The sequence below is a fragment of the Myotis yumanensis genome, unplaced genomic scaffold, assembly GCF_028538775.1.
Source record: "Myotis yumanensis isolate MYYU_CA2020_CCGP unplaced genomic scaffold, mMyoYum1.0.hap1 SCAF_18, whole genome shotgun sequence".
In the NCBI taxonomy this organism is placed as follows: Eukaryota; Metazoa; Chordata; class Mammalia; order Chiroptera; family Vespertilionidae; genus Myotis; species Myotis yumanensis.
Window position 1 is genome coordinate 13408214 of NW_027223769.1, and position 14466 is coordinate 13422679.

Here is a 14466-nt window from a genome sequence, read left to right on the forward strand (position 1 = left end):
AGAAAAACAACATGGGTTTATTTTAAGGTACGTACAACAAGTAAGACCACATAAGACAAACACAGGTGACGTTAAATTTTTTAAAGTTTTTTTTTCTTTTCTTTTAGGAATGCTCAAGGAGAAATCTACTATACAAAACCATCACACTTTGTAAATAAAAAGTATCAGATACTTGACTTCTTTCTCTGGCCAACAGCAACAAAAAATAAATTATGTTCTTGTTTTGTAAAAGACCTACAACTGGGAAAAGAATTAAGTCTCGTAATTGTACAAGGGGGAAACCCCACATAGGTTTTTATGGATTTTCGATTTGGCAGTTAGAAATGGTTGGGCAAGATGAAAATTATCCAGTGAACTCAACTTTAAATATTATATTAATGGCTCTGAACAACAACAACAACAAAATAGCCTGATTACAAATCCACACATTTGTACAGCACGGTTAGAGAAATTTAAAATTACACACAGCACATACAAAAATCTATAGAGAGCCCCATAAACCTATGGAGGTCTCTACAGAGAGTCATTACTGGGTCGCTATGGGATTTGGTCCATAATTTAATTTTGGAAACCCCGAGCGGAGCAGAGAGCACAGCCATCCTGGTAGGGGAGGGGGGTCTTAATATTCATTTCGTTGGGCTACGTCCCTTCACGGGGGCCTTCTCAAGAATCTCAGAAACAGGACGGCGAGTTTAAGTTACCTGCAGCGTCCCCGAGGGCCGGAGCCAGCGCGCGCTCTGCTCCCGGGTCTGAGAAAAGGCTGGCGGTCGTGTCTGGGTTCTCTGCAGGGCTGAACTGTCAGAGGGGGCCGCGTCCGCGAGGCGAAGCCGGAGCCGGTCAGTATTTGGTGCAGTCGTAGGAATAGGGGGCGGCGTGGCGGTAGAGGGACGGCGTGGATCTGTAGGGCAGCTGACAGCTCGCGTTGCCGCTCACTTGGGGCTCCCCGAGGGTCGAGTTCTCAATCCCCAGCCGGTGGGAGTTGAACATCTCCCGGACGTTGGGGAAAGTCTGCTGCTGGGCCGCAAACGTGTGGCCGGGGAGGTGGTTGAGGTCCCCGCTGTGGTTGAGATACCAGGAGGCCGCCTGGGCCGCGGCGGCCGCGGGCTGCGGCGCCGACGGGGGCTGGGGAGCCGGCGGGGGCGGCGGCGCCTGCGGGTGGTGGTGGCCATGGTGCTGGTGGTGGTGTCCCGCGGCGGCCAGCGCGCCCTCCTGGCCCGCGGCGAGGTTGAGGGCGCTCAGCGGTGACGTGGGGCCGCTCGGATGGTCCGAGAGGGCCTCGTCCAGCGCCGGCGGGACGCACATGTGCGCCGGTCGCTCGGCGCCCGTGTACAGGCTCATGGCGCGCATGCTGCACTGGTAGCCCCCGGCCGCCCCCGCCTCCAGGCCCTGCGCGCACGGCTGCCCGTACGCGGCGGGCGGCGCGGCGGCATAGGGCAGCGCCAGCGGCGGCACGACCAGGCCCGCACGCCCGGCCGCCGGGCTCAGCTCGCCGCCCGGCGGCGACGTTCGCAGCGTCATGATGTTTTCCACGCTGAAGCCCGGCAGCCCGTTGGGCGCGCCCGAGTGGTGCTCGGGCAGCGAGCCGTCGGGGGAGCCGGCGGGCGTGGAGGCCGCGCTGCGCGGGCTGCCCTGCAGCGCGCTCTCGGGGCTCAGCGTCTCCACCTTGGTGATGACCGGCAGGGCCGGCGACGCCGCCTCGCTCTTGATCACCACCTTCTTCTCAGCCTCCTTGGGGGCGTCCGTTAGGGGGGGGCCGGCCGGGGCGCCCTTGGACGCCGCGGGGGGCGGCTCCTTGAGGTGGGCCCGCTCCTCCTTCTCCTTGGGCACGTCCTTCTTCTTGAAGCGCCGCCGGCGCCGCAGGAAGCTGCCGTTCTCGAACATGTTGTAGGAGTCGGGGTCCAGGGTCCAGTAGCTGCCCTTGCCGGGCTTCTTGTCGTCGCGGGGCACCTTGACGAAGCACTCGTTGAGCGAGAGGTTGTGGCGGATGCTGTTCTGCCAGCCCTGCTTGTTCTCCCGGTAGAAGGGGAAGCGGTCCATGATGAACTGGTAGATGCCGTTGAGGGTGATCTTCTTTTCGGGCGCGTTCTGGATCGCCATGGTTATGAGCGCGATGTAGCTGTAGGGCGGCTTCACCAGGTCCTTGGGCGCCGCGGGCTGGTGGTGGTGGTAGGGCGCGTAGGAGCGGCCCATGCCCGCGCCGTACTGCTCCGGGTGGCCCGAGTAGACGCCCATGGGGCTGGCCATGCCGCCGTAGCTACCCGCCGCTCGGTAGTAATTCTGCTCGCTCAAGTAGGGCACCACTCCCAGGGCGTTGGGGTCGGACACGGAGTAGCGCGCCTGCATGCTGCGTCCGAGACGGCTCGCCACCGCCTGTTCGCACGGACCGTGAGGAAGGCCCTGCGAGAGCGAGAGAGCGAGAGTGAGCGAGCGAGAGTGGAAGGGAGCTGGGAAGTCTCGGGGACGAGGTGGAGGAGGCGCCGGCGCTCGGCTCCCGCCTTCGGACGGAGAAGGGACGCTCGCTTCAGCTGACTGGAGGGATCAGCATCCTGGAGGGCGCGCCCCGGGCGAGCGCAGCGCCGGCCCCTGCTCGCTCGCTCGCTCTCGGGACCCGGCGGGTGGCAGCCCGGGCAGGCGGCTGGGGACGCGGCGGAGACGCCGCGCGCGCAGTGGACCGAGGCTGGCCCCCGGGTCTGTGCCGGGAGGGGTACGGCGGCTCTCCAAGCCTCCCCGCAAATCGGTAGCCCTGGGGGTCAGCGAGCCGGGGTCCAGACTGGCTGCCCTGCCGAGCCCGGAAAAAGAAGTCAAGTCCCTTTTAGGGATTGGGAAAAGTTTCAAAAGCCTTCTTGCTGAAAGCGAGTTTTTACTTTCCTCCGGCCACGCCCCCTCCGGGAACTTTGCACCAATAACTCCGCAGCTGTGGGGAGTTGGCACCCAATCAGGGCGAGGAGAACCCGTCGGCTCTAAGACCCAGCCGCGCTGAGCCAGACTTGAATGCAGCTCAGTCTCAACTTGAAAAAGATTTTTTTTTCAAGAAAAGAGTTCTATCTTATTAAGTTTTATTTTATTATCAAATTTTGGTTAGTGGGCCCACGTGCCCAGAGGGGAAAAAAAGACGCTTCTTTGCAAAAAAAACAGTTCGTTTGAAAAATAAAAGGGAATTGATTAATGTAGTCAAATATCTCTCTCCCCGAAGACCTTCTAAGTAGCAAAGACCCGGGGACTATTTTTCTTATTAATGAGTGATGAGGCGAATAATTAGATTTCCTAATTGTCGAGGCCCAGGTGTAATGGATTCAAAGCAAACGTGCTGGCTTGGCCTGGAAGGGGCCTCGCCTGGGTGTTATTATTTAAGCCAATAATTAATAATCAACAGGGAGTTTCCAGGTTCAGGGCCGTCAGAATAACCTATGAAGGTTTTGGGGGCAAATTACAGAAATGGAGTGCCCCTGCCCCCACCCGAGGAGGTGGGCCGCAGTGTCTATAGGGGAAAGGAGGAGTAGGGGGGACAGCAATGTCTTGGCCCTTTAATCCTGTAAATTCGCCGTGGACTCGGTAACTCACCCGCGTCACTGTGAGCAGTTTTGTGGAATTTGGGGACTAGGGTGCAATAGCTCCGCTCAGCTACCCCTTCCCCTCCCTCGTAGACGCCTGCAGCCCACAACTCCAGCAACGCTGCGGCCCCCTTTTCCCGGAGAGAAATTCTCTTTTGCAACCGCCGGGAACAAAGCGGCGAGTCCCCGGCGGGCAGAGCCCGGCCCGGCTGCCCGAGCAGAGAACCCAGCGGCTTCCCGCGGGGACTTCGCCCAGGACGCGCGTCCCCAGCGCGGGCTCCCCACCTGCCTGCGCTGGAGCCGACCCCGGCCGCAGTTCCTCTTCGCGCCACCGGCAAAGCCCCTTTGGGGTTCTCCAAACTGGTTTTTTATATTTCGGTGGTGCTTGGTGGGTTGGTGTGGGATAGGTGCTTTGGGCACGGGGCTCCGTGGGGGGACGCGGGGAGCGATGGCAAACGGTTTAAGTCGCCCCCAGAGAAGCTGTTATGCGGGGCCAGGACTTGGAGCGGAGGGGTCCTCGCCCTTCCAAGTTTTCTTCTCTCCAGGAATCCTGGAAGGTTTGTTTATTTGTGGACTGAGTATTTATCCCTTCAACACCTCGAGTCGTCGGACCCCCCTGTGCCCGCTTCCCCTGAAGGGGCGGGACCCCCACCAGAAGGGCGAAATGCTGGTCAGAATTCTTCTGGAAGTTGTCCATCCGGTTGGGTGGGGAAGAAGACCAGATAAAACGTTTGTTTCGGGTTTCCTTTTCCCTCCTAACTCTCATTAGGTTCCCAGGAAAGGGGTGAGAACCGACCGTCACACTTAGCTTTTGGGAGGTGAATAGAAGGCATGGGGGACATCTCATGCATTTTCAATAAAAGGACAAAAGAAAATGCATGTGTGTGCATGATCGACAAATGATATTATCTCGTGAAAAATTCAGAATCAAAGAGAAAGTACAAAACAGGTTCCTATTACCTCGAATAGTCTTCTTCTGAAACACTATTTTTTTATGGCTGCTCTGAGTTCTTTTTCTAATTTGATTTTTTTTTTCAACGAAGTAAAATAAAGCTTCCCAGACCTTAGCTCACAGGTGAGTGGTTTGAGAGTTCTCTCACCCCACCCCCTCGATTCCCACTACGGCTTTATTATTTTTTAATACCTCTAGTATGTCCACATCCATCTTTTTAAAAAAAATACTCTGGCGAAAAGTGCCTTTCTCAGGGAGCGCGTGACAGGCTGCTCACAGTTTTACTGGAAATGCTAACTATTGATCAAGAAACACTCCTCGGTCTGTAGGCTTCCTGGAGAAATATTATTTACTCTGCTTTTACGAGGTGCTTTTTTAAAAGCTTTATCACAGAATAGGCAAAAACCCAAAATAGCTAAGGACCATGGAAAATAAATTCAAAAATATCAGTTTCTGCAGAAGTTTGCACTTACAAGCGTGTCCAGGTTTAAACCAATGTCATCTGAAAAGAACTAAGTTGAGTTGCCAAAATTAGTACTCCCCCCCCCCCCAAAAAAAGAAAAAAAAGGTGGGAGTTGGAGGAAAGAAATCCTTATAATCAAGACAGAAAAGGTGAGGGAGACATTTTCCTTTGCCCCTGGAATTAGGTTTCTTCTCTGCTCAGTAGGACTCCGGGAGAAATGTTTGTTCAGGTTATTAAAACAACACCTTCCACACACCTGGACTTTGCAAAAACCATATTTCCGATCCTTTCTTTAACCGGCTCGGGTATTTTGGATTGGGGGCTGCTCATTTCTTGCTGATTTCTTCCTTTCTTGACCTCGTTGTCAATGAGCTGAAAGCAGAATCCGGTCCCAGAGGGCCCTGTGTCCTTCTAGAATAATAAGCGATGATAAAAGCAAAAGATATTCAAGTCACCCCGACACCCACCACCACCACCACCACCACCACCACCGTCACTACCACCCCATTGCATTCTCTCCTGAGAGCCACCAGCTCCTGCACCTGGGTCGGCTCCGGTGACCTGGAGTGTTGGCACCCCCTTGAGGCCAACGGGAAAACTACTCTTAAAAGAAAAAAAAAAATCAGATCCTCTGGTTACAATGAAGGTGCTGACACCTTATGGAAGCAACTTAGCATTGCATGGCAGGAGTAAAGCCTTCAAAATCACAAGTAAGTAAACTGTGTGCGGTGCATAGTTAAAAACACACACACACAAATAACACAAAACATTTGCCATAGCTTTGCAATGTGTCAAGAACACCATCTGTTGGAAAACAGAAATGTCTTTGAAACTGCTAGGAGAGCATGAAATCCTCTCTAGGGAGATTCTCTCGTGGTTTAAGCAAATAAAATCCATGTCTCTTAGGTGGCTAAGTCTCTTCCTTTTCTCTCTTTCTTTCTTTCTTTCTTTCTTTCTTTCTTTCTTTCTTTCTTTCTCTCTCTCTCTCTCTCTCTCTCTCTCTCTCTCTCTTTCTTTCTTTCTTTTTCTTTTTCCTTCTTTCTCTTTTCCTTTATAAGTTCCAGCGTTGCTGAACAAATTGCTCCTCCGTGTCTTCCCAGGGCAGCTATCTTCCTGCCCTGCGTGAGTTTCAGGGAATTCATCGGGAAAATGTGTGTACTTGATGTGTAAGTGGCATTGGATTTAACTTGAGGGAGATTTTTAAACATGCTTGCGGCAGCGTCTACGTGTTTTTTTTTTTAATTTAAAAAATTAATAAAGGATAGGTTTGAGAATACCTGGGGAAATTTGAAAATGGAGTGCATATTAGGTAATTATTTTGTATCAAGGTTAAAATTCTTGCGTTTGATAATTATGTAAGAACAAGTAAGAACATGTTCTTGTTTTAAAAAGTACATGTCAAAATATTTAGCACTGATAATCATCCTCTCTGCCACTTTTAAAAGATTCAGCCAAAGGTGAGGGGTAGGGGGACTGAGGGAGGAGGAGAGAGGAGTATCTGAAATATAGTAAAATGAGAACAGTTTCTGAATTGTGGGTATTCATTGGGTACTCTTCTTGCAATTTTTCTGTAAGTTTAAAATTTTTCAAAATAAAAAAAATGGGGGGAAAATACCTTTGCTACTCTGAAAATTTAAAAAAGGATGTGACACAAAGCAGACATCTTTCTACGGAAGGAGTTGCAAACCCTGATGTGGGGACCCAACTTGGCCTCCGTGTCCCCTCTCCTTGTGCTCTGGAAGTTTCTGAAAAACAGCCATGGAATTTATCACATTAAGTTGTAGTTGTTAAAGAAAAAAAGAAGCCGATTTTCTTAAAAGTTTATCTATCTTATAATTCAAGCATCGCCACAATTGATACAGTCAAAGATTCAAGAAATCCAAGACTGCTGTAGATGTTTTCAAAAGAGAATATTAAAGATATGCATGTTTATTCTTAAAGAGAGTTCATAACATACTTCTCTGTGCTGCCCATTTCATACAAGTCCTATAGAGTTGCCTTTATCCATATTGCTATGTAATTGATTTGCTTACATGGTGTATCAGTCAGTTAAGGCTGGTGTATGCATAGTAACAAACACCCCCAGTCTCAGTGACTTCATCTTTTTTATTATATTTTATTTTTATTGCTGACATTATTACAGATGTCCCCCATTTCTCCCCTCTTTGCCCACCTCCACCCAGATCCCGCCTTCCCCTTCCTCTGGTCCTCACCATGCTATTGTCTGTCCATGAGCTATGTACACATGTTCCTTGGTTAATCTCTTCACCTTCTTTCATCCAGTACCCCCCACCTAACTCCCTTCTGACATATGTCAAGCTGTACCATGTATCCATGTCTCTGGTCCTATTTTGTTCATGAGTTTACTTTGTTCATCAGATTCCACATATCAGTGAGATCATATGGTATTTGTCTTTCTCTGACTGGCTTATTTCACTTAGCATAATAATCTCCAGGTTCATGCTGTTGCAAAAGGTAAGAATTCCTTCTTTTTTACAGCCTCGTAGTTAGTATTCCATTGTGTGAATGTACCACAGCTTTTTTATCCTCTCATCTACTGATGGTCACTTGGGCTGTTTCCAGATCTTGGCTATTATAAACAACTAGAGGCCCAGTGCACAAAAATTTGTGCACTCGCGGGGGGGGGGGGGGGGGTCCCTCAGCCTGGCCTGTGCCCTCTCGCAGTTTGGGACCCCTTGGGGGATGACCACCTGCTGGTTTAGGCCTGCTCCCTGGGGAATTGGGCCTAAGCTGGCAGTCAGACATCACTCTGGCAGCCCGGGAGCCCTTGGGGGATGTCCACTTGCCAGCTGGGACCAGGCCTAAGCTGCAGTCAGACATCCTTAGTGCTGCTGAGGAGGCAGGAGAGGCTCTCACCACCACCGCTGTACTGGCAGCCATCAGCCTGGCTTGTGGCTGAGCAGAGCTCCCCCTGGGGGAGCACACTGACCACCAGGGGGCAGCTCCTGCATTAAGCGTCTGGCCCCCTGGTGGTCAGTATGTGTCATAGTGACCAGTCATTCCCAGTCGTTCTGCTGTTAGGGTCAATTTGCATATTACCCTTTTATTATAAACCCCCAAAGAAGCACAGACAGAACATTCAGCAGAGGGCTTGGCACACAGAATGCACAAATCACATTTCCTCACCTTGAGACCTGGGTGAGGAAAACGGCCTTCTTTTTCCTTGTACAAATCACACTCTGCACTGGAGATCGAGCCCATAACCCAGGCATATGCCCTGACTGGGAATCAAACCTGGGGTTTCCTGGTTCATAGGTGGACAGTCAACCACTAAGCCACACTGGCTGGGCTGTATAAGTTCTTTTATATTTTGAAAATCAACCCCTTATTAGATGTATCGTTGGCAAATATGTTCTCCCATATAGTGGGTTCCCTTTTCATTTTATTGATCTTTTCTTCTGCTGTGCAGAAGCTATTTAGTTTGAAGTAGTCCCATTTGTTTATTTTTTTCTTTTGTTTTGGTGAAAATACGGCTATGAGAGATGTCTCAGTGATTTAATCTAGAGCTCAATAGAGGCCTGGTGCACGAGTGGGTGCCGGCTGGTTTGCCCTGAAGGGTGTCCCGGATCAGGGTGGGGTCCCGCTGGGGTGCCTGGCCAGCCTGGGTGAGGGGCTGATGGGTGTTTGCAGCTGGTCACACCCCCTTCTGGGTGGGGATCCCCACTGGGGTGCCTGGCCAGCCTGGGTGAGGGGCTGATGGCTGTTTGCAGGCCGGTCACACCCCCTTCTGGGTGGGGATCCCCACTGGGGTGCCTGGCCAGCCTGGGTGAGGGGCTGATGGCTGTTTGCAGCTGGTCACACCCCCTTCTGGGTGGGGGTCCCCACTGGGGTGCCTGGCCAGCCTGGGTGAGGGGCTGATGGCTGTTTGCAGCTGGTCACACCCCCTTCTGGGTGAGGGTCCCCACTGGGGTGCCTGGCCAGCCTGGGTGAGGGGCTGATGGCTGTTTGCAGCTGGTCACACCCCCTTCTGGGTGGGGGTCCCCACTGGGGTGCCTGGCCAGCCTGGGTGAGGGTCTGAGGGCCATTTTCAGGCTGGCCAAGCCCCCTCGGCGACGGAAGCTCCCAGCCTCTCCTTTTTTTCTTTTTCTTTTTTATTCTGGGATTTATTTACCTTCTATAATTGAAATTTTGTTGCCTTCAGTGGAGCTCAGAGCCAGCTCCGTGGCTGCTGGCCGCCATCTTAATTGGGTTAATTTGCATATAGTCGCTCTGATTGGCTGATGGGCGTGGCTTAAGGCATAGCGAAGGTATGGTCAATTTGCATGTTTGTCTTTTATTAGATTAGATTAGATGCTACTATGAACATAGGGGTGCATAGATTCTTCCTGGTTGGTGTTTCAGGATTCTTAGGATATGTTTCCAGAAGTGAGCTTGCTGGGTCAAAAGACAGCTTCATTTTTAATTTTTTGAGGAAACTTCATACTGTTTTCCACAGTGGCTGCACCAGTCTGCATTCACACCAACAGTTCACTAGGGCTCCCTTTTCTCTGCATCTTCTCCAGCATTTGTTTGTTGGTAGCTATTCTGGCTGGTGTGAGGTGATATCTCATTAAGGTTTTAATTTGCATTTCTCTGATAATTAGTGACATTGAGCATTTTTTATTCAGGTCATTGCTCATTTTTTTGTTTTGGTTTGAATATATTTTTATTGATTTCAGAGAGGAAGAGAGAAGGAGAGAGATAGAAACATCAATGGTGAGACAGAATCATTGATTGGCTGCCTCCTGCATGCATCTACTGGGGATTGAGCCCACAACTCAGGCATGTGCCCTTGGCCAGAATTGAACCCAGGACCCTTCAGTCCACAGATTGATGATCTATCCACTGAGCCAAACCAGCTAGGGCTTTGCTCGTTTTTTAATTGGGTTGTCTGTCTTCCTGGTATTGAGTTGTATAAGTTCTTTAATATATATATATATATATATATATATATATATATATATATATTGATTTCAGAGAGGAAGGGAGAGGGAGAGAGAGATAGAAACATCAATGATAAGAGAGAATTATTGATCAGCTGCCTCCTGCACACTCTGCACTGGGATCGAGCCCATAACCCGGGCTGGGAATCGAACCTGGGGTCTCCTGGTTCATAGGTGGACACTCAACCACTAAGCCACATTGGCTGGGCTGTATAAGTTCTTTTATATTTTGAAAATCAACCCCTTATTAGATGTATCGTTGGCAAATATGTTCTCCCATACAGTGGGTTCCCTTTTCATTTTATTGATCTTTTCTTCTGCTGTGCAGAAGCTATTTAGTTTGAAGCAGTCCCATTTGTTTATTTTTTTCTTTTGTTTTGGTGAAAATACGGCTATGAGAGATGTCTCAGTGATTTAATCTAGAGCCAACCCCAGCTCAGAGGGGGCTCTGCTCATCAAAATCACTCAGGAGCCTCGGTGTCCAAAGTTTTCCTCTCCTGTCATCTTGGCAGGGACAAGACAGGGAGATCCTGTCCTGGGAATTGTGTTCCTGCCTGGAAGTGACATGTGTCAGTTCCATTCCCAACTCATTGGCCAGAGCTGGTCACATGGGCCCAACACACCAGGGGACAGGAAGTCCAGTCTCCCTGTGCCAGACACAGGGCTAGCTGACATTCGTTTAGCAGCCTAAGTCTGCCACACACCCCCTAGGCAGGCAGTGACCTGGCCTTGTTTCCCTCTGTGGTCCCTCTGCCTTGCCTATACCTTGGCACATAGTAGGTGCACAAGAAGTATGTATTGAATGAATGAGTGACTTTTCCAAGGTTTCCCTAATATATGAGAAAATGTGATTTGTGCATTCTGTGTGCCAAGCCCTCTGCTGAATGTTCTGCCTGTGCTTCTGGGGGTGTGTACTATTCACATCACTGTTGAAAGGGCGAGGAAACTGAGGTTTGACGATCTGAAATAGCTAACTCATTACTTTGCTGTCTCTTTGAAATTAGGGTTTGGGCCTTGGAAATTAGAGGAGACTTAAAAAGTTAAACCAGAAACTTCTATATAACTAAAACGTCTGTATGGAAACATACCTACATATAATTTTCTAACTATGCACAGTCAATAGTGTATTCATGGAGGCATGGCTTCTGAACACACATGACTCAAGGTCTCCGAAGCTTCGGCTTTTTACATCCCCAACATGAAACCCTGTCATTAACCCTGTAGGGTCCGTGACTCATTATCGAAGCCTGTGAAGCAGGCTGCCCCTTGGGAGGTGCAGGCAGGGCTGGGGTTGTTGGGCAAGGTGAGGTGATCTGTTTTTCAGCCAATTTACAGCCTGTGGGGTGGGTGCTCTAAGCCCCAGGGAATAAGCTGAGCTTGGAATCACAGTCAGGGGGCAGCTTTGGCTGGTGCCTCAGCATGGCTGCCAGGTCTCAGGGTGGCAGGAGCTGAGGCAGGCTCCAGAGGGACCCACCCAGGACAGAAGGAAGTCAGCAGCAGTGGCTCTGCCTTGCTGGCACTGGCTGCTCTTCACCTTCAGGAATCCCCAGAAAGCCAAGGCCATTCTCCCACTGGCTACCAGCCTGTGCACATGTGCACCGCACAGCCCGGACCCTCTACAGGGCCTCTGCACGTGCCCTGCCCTTTGCCTGGGTCTCTGGGTTCCTTCCTGCCTTGCCACTTCCTCTGAGATCTCCCCCAAACACCCACCTCCTTCCGCCTCCTCCCCTTACCCACCCCTCATCCTGATTAACTCCACCCTGTCTCATGGGATCCTGGCTGCTCCTCTATTTGTCATCTGCCCCCCACCCTCGCCCGCCTCAGCATGTAAAGGGCAGGAAGGCAGGCAGGGAAGGACCTGGTCTGCCTTGTGCACCCCACTGCACTCAGCACCCAGTGCTATTCGGCATGGAGTCCATGCCCTGAAATTATAAACTGAACAAAGGATGTCACCGGGGGGCTTCAGAGACACACACCCCTCCCGCCATAACCGCAGGCACAGTCTGCCGTTTAGCAGTTCAAACGCGGACTCGAACTCAAGCACGTGCTGGCGCTTATTTTCGGCGCATGGTCCAGGGTTCCCACCGTGCAGGCGCAAGGCTGGCCTCGCTGGGACTCAGGCTGCAACTTCACTTTTAGCAAACACAGGGAGCCCTCGCCTGGCGGAGGCGCTGTGCTCATGGCCAGCGCTGGGAGGAGCTGCCAGCGGGCCCTCTGCCCTCCTGTGGGTGCAGGAAGACTCCTGGGAGCTCCTGTGCCGTCCTTTCTGTGGCCGCCATGTACTGAGATGGGAGGGCGGGGGGGGGGGGGGGGGGCGGGGGGGGGGGGGAGCCCAGGGCTGAGCAAACTAAGATTCAGCAAAGGGAGAGAGAGGATCCAGGGAAGCTTGGAGAAGTCGGCAATCACGCTGGGCCTTGAGACCTGGGTGAGGAAAATGGCCTTCTTTTTCCTTGACACGGCAAGTTGTCAGGTTTGGTGAATAAAAGTACAGAAGCCCGCACTGTGCATGGGACCTGTGTACCCTAGAAATACCACCGTTTCTCTGAAACCAACTGGAACAGGAATCCTGTATTTCATCCGGCAAACCTCAAGTTGGGGGGAAAAGACTTTCTTCAAACAACCTTTGGGTTGCGTGCGAGCTTATGACACATTCCTACATCTATTAAGTATTAGATGCGGCTCCAGGCAACTCTATCGTGAACGTTTGCAATCCAGGAGAGGCCGTCCCTTGGCTCCGTCACTGCGCAGTGACGTCAGTGTCTGCCCACCACGGGACGGTGGAAGAATCACACTGACTTTAGTGAGCACGAGCATCATACATTGCCCTGTTAAAACCCCGGAGCAGAAAGTCGTTAAGATGACAAGAGCATCTGCTCGCCACCCTCTCCCACTCAGAGGCCCTTAGCTCCTGTCACTGTTTCTTCTGGCAGGTCCCCGTGTTTCTGGAAAAAATAGACTCCACTGCTATGTCTTTTCTTGGTGACAATCTCTATGATCCGCTGCCTCCCTGCTCTGTGTTTAAAGATGGTAATAAGTTTACTTAGAAGAAATTGGCTGGAGGTGGGGGTGGGGGTGGGGGTGGGGGTGGGGGTGGGAGGTGGCCTTTGAAAACATGACCCACGTGATTCCCGGTGATCCCGGCTGCAAAGTGTGACTTTAAATTAGCGCTCGGGTTCACCTGAGGATGCGGGAACCCTCCTCCGCCCGCACAGGTTCCAGGGAGGGCTGTGTGTTCAGTTCCTCAGGTTGCCGCTCAGCTTTCACGTGTTTGTGGAGTCCCTGCTTTGTTAGAGGAGTTTGTGGGTGCCCCACCCTTCCCTCCTAATAGTCCTCGGGCCAATTTGGGGGTGGAATTTTTGATCTGTGAAAATTGGGGGTCGGGGCAGGGCGGCATCTCTGGGGTGGAAAAAAACATGAACAAAAACCAGCAGGAGGAGAAGGGCGGGGCTGGGTTGATAGGGGTGTTGTTTGGCTGAGAGAGATGAGGTGGGCACGCCATTGGCAGTCAAGCAAGGCCTCTCTTGTCCAGGTGAGAAGTTTGTGCTTTGCCAGGTGGAGGCGGTGGGGAGCCACGGTCACAGCTGGAAGATGTGCAGGTGGAATTCAGGCACATGGAGGGCGAGAAAGGGGAACAGGGGAGGAGGAGGAGGGAAAGGAGGAAGATAAGGATGAGGAGGAGGAGGAGGAGAAGGTATATAAAGGGGAGAAGGAGGCAAGTCCCTGAAGGGGGCCAGAGCACGGAGGCAAGAGGCGGCCTGAGGCATGGTGAGTGACATCTTTGGCCTGGGTGGTGCAGTGGGAATGACAAGGCATCACTGTGACATGCCAGGCATCCTCGTCTTGCCAAAGTACAGTCTCCCGTGAGATGCCACATGCTGACAGACAGGCCTCCCCTGACCCCAGGATGGGAGAGTGCACATAGCGCAGAGCAGAGCGTTGGCAGAGGAACGCCGGAAAGTGGAAGGGCATCTTCGAGCTTCTCAGGAGCAGCCTTTGTTGTTAGGGAATTATTCACTTGTTTTTTCCGTTATAGCTCGAGGAGTTGCGTTTGTGAATATGATGCACAAAGAAGTCAGAGAGCTGAAAGCTGAATCTGACGTTTCACGTTTTACGCCCATCCTGTGAAGTGTGCGGGGCTGGAAACGCTGGCATTTCAGGGGCACACGTGGGGAGAGGGTTAGCTCTCAGTGCCCAGCACCTTGGGTGCTGGACTTCATCTCTCAACACCAGCATCTCCCGTCAGTCTAAGAGGATTGTATGGAACAACGGAAGCTGACATCTCTAGCGTGCTCGCCGAGGGCTGGGCAGGCTGGCTAGCAGAGAGTCATGCTCATTTCAGCGGCTGGGGCCAGGTCAACTTGCATAGAATACTTTCCACCGATCTACTGTGTTTTCCTGAACTGGGAAAGGACACCCAATCTCTCTGAGAGATTTCCTTTTATAACCTCCACTGTCCAGTGCAATGCTCTGTACTCCTTTTGCAGGCCTGGTAAAAGACCTGGCCGCTTAATGTAGCATTAAGGCCTGTTCATGTCTTTATACATTAATGCTAGGGAT

The 14466-nt window shown here is 51.6% G+C and overlaps 1 protein-coding gene across 1 annotated transcript; it reads right to left on the reverse strand.

Moving 5' to 3' along the window:
• On the reverse strand, positions 1-2805 carry FOXC2 (forkhead box C2). Its single transcript, XM_070397929.1, has one exon. It carries the CDS (start codon positions 2341-2343, stop codon positions 838-840), a length of 1506 nt encoding a protein of 501 aa, XP_070254030.1. The 5' UTR covers positions 2344-2805; the 3' UTR covers positions 1-837.
• Between the last annotated feature and the right edge of the window lie 11661 nt (positions 2806-14466).

What these genes read in the sequence shown, in the direction of transcription:
- FOXC2 (XM_070397929.1), bottom strand. Translation starts at nt 2,343, where the DNA reads ATGCAGGCGCGCTACTCCGTGTCCGACCCCAACGCCCTGGGAGTGGTG.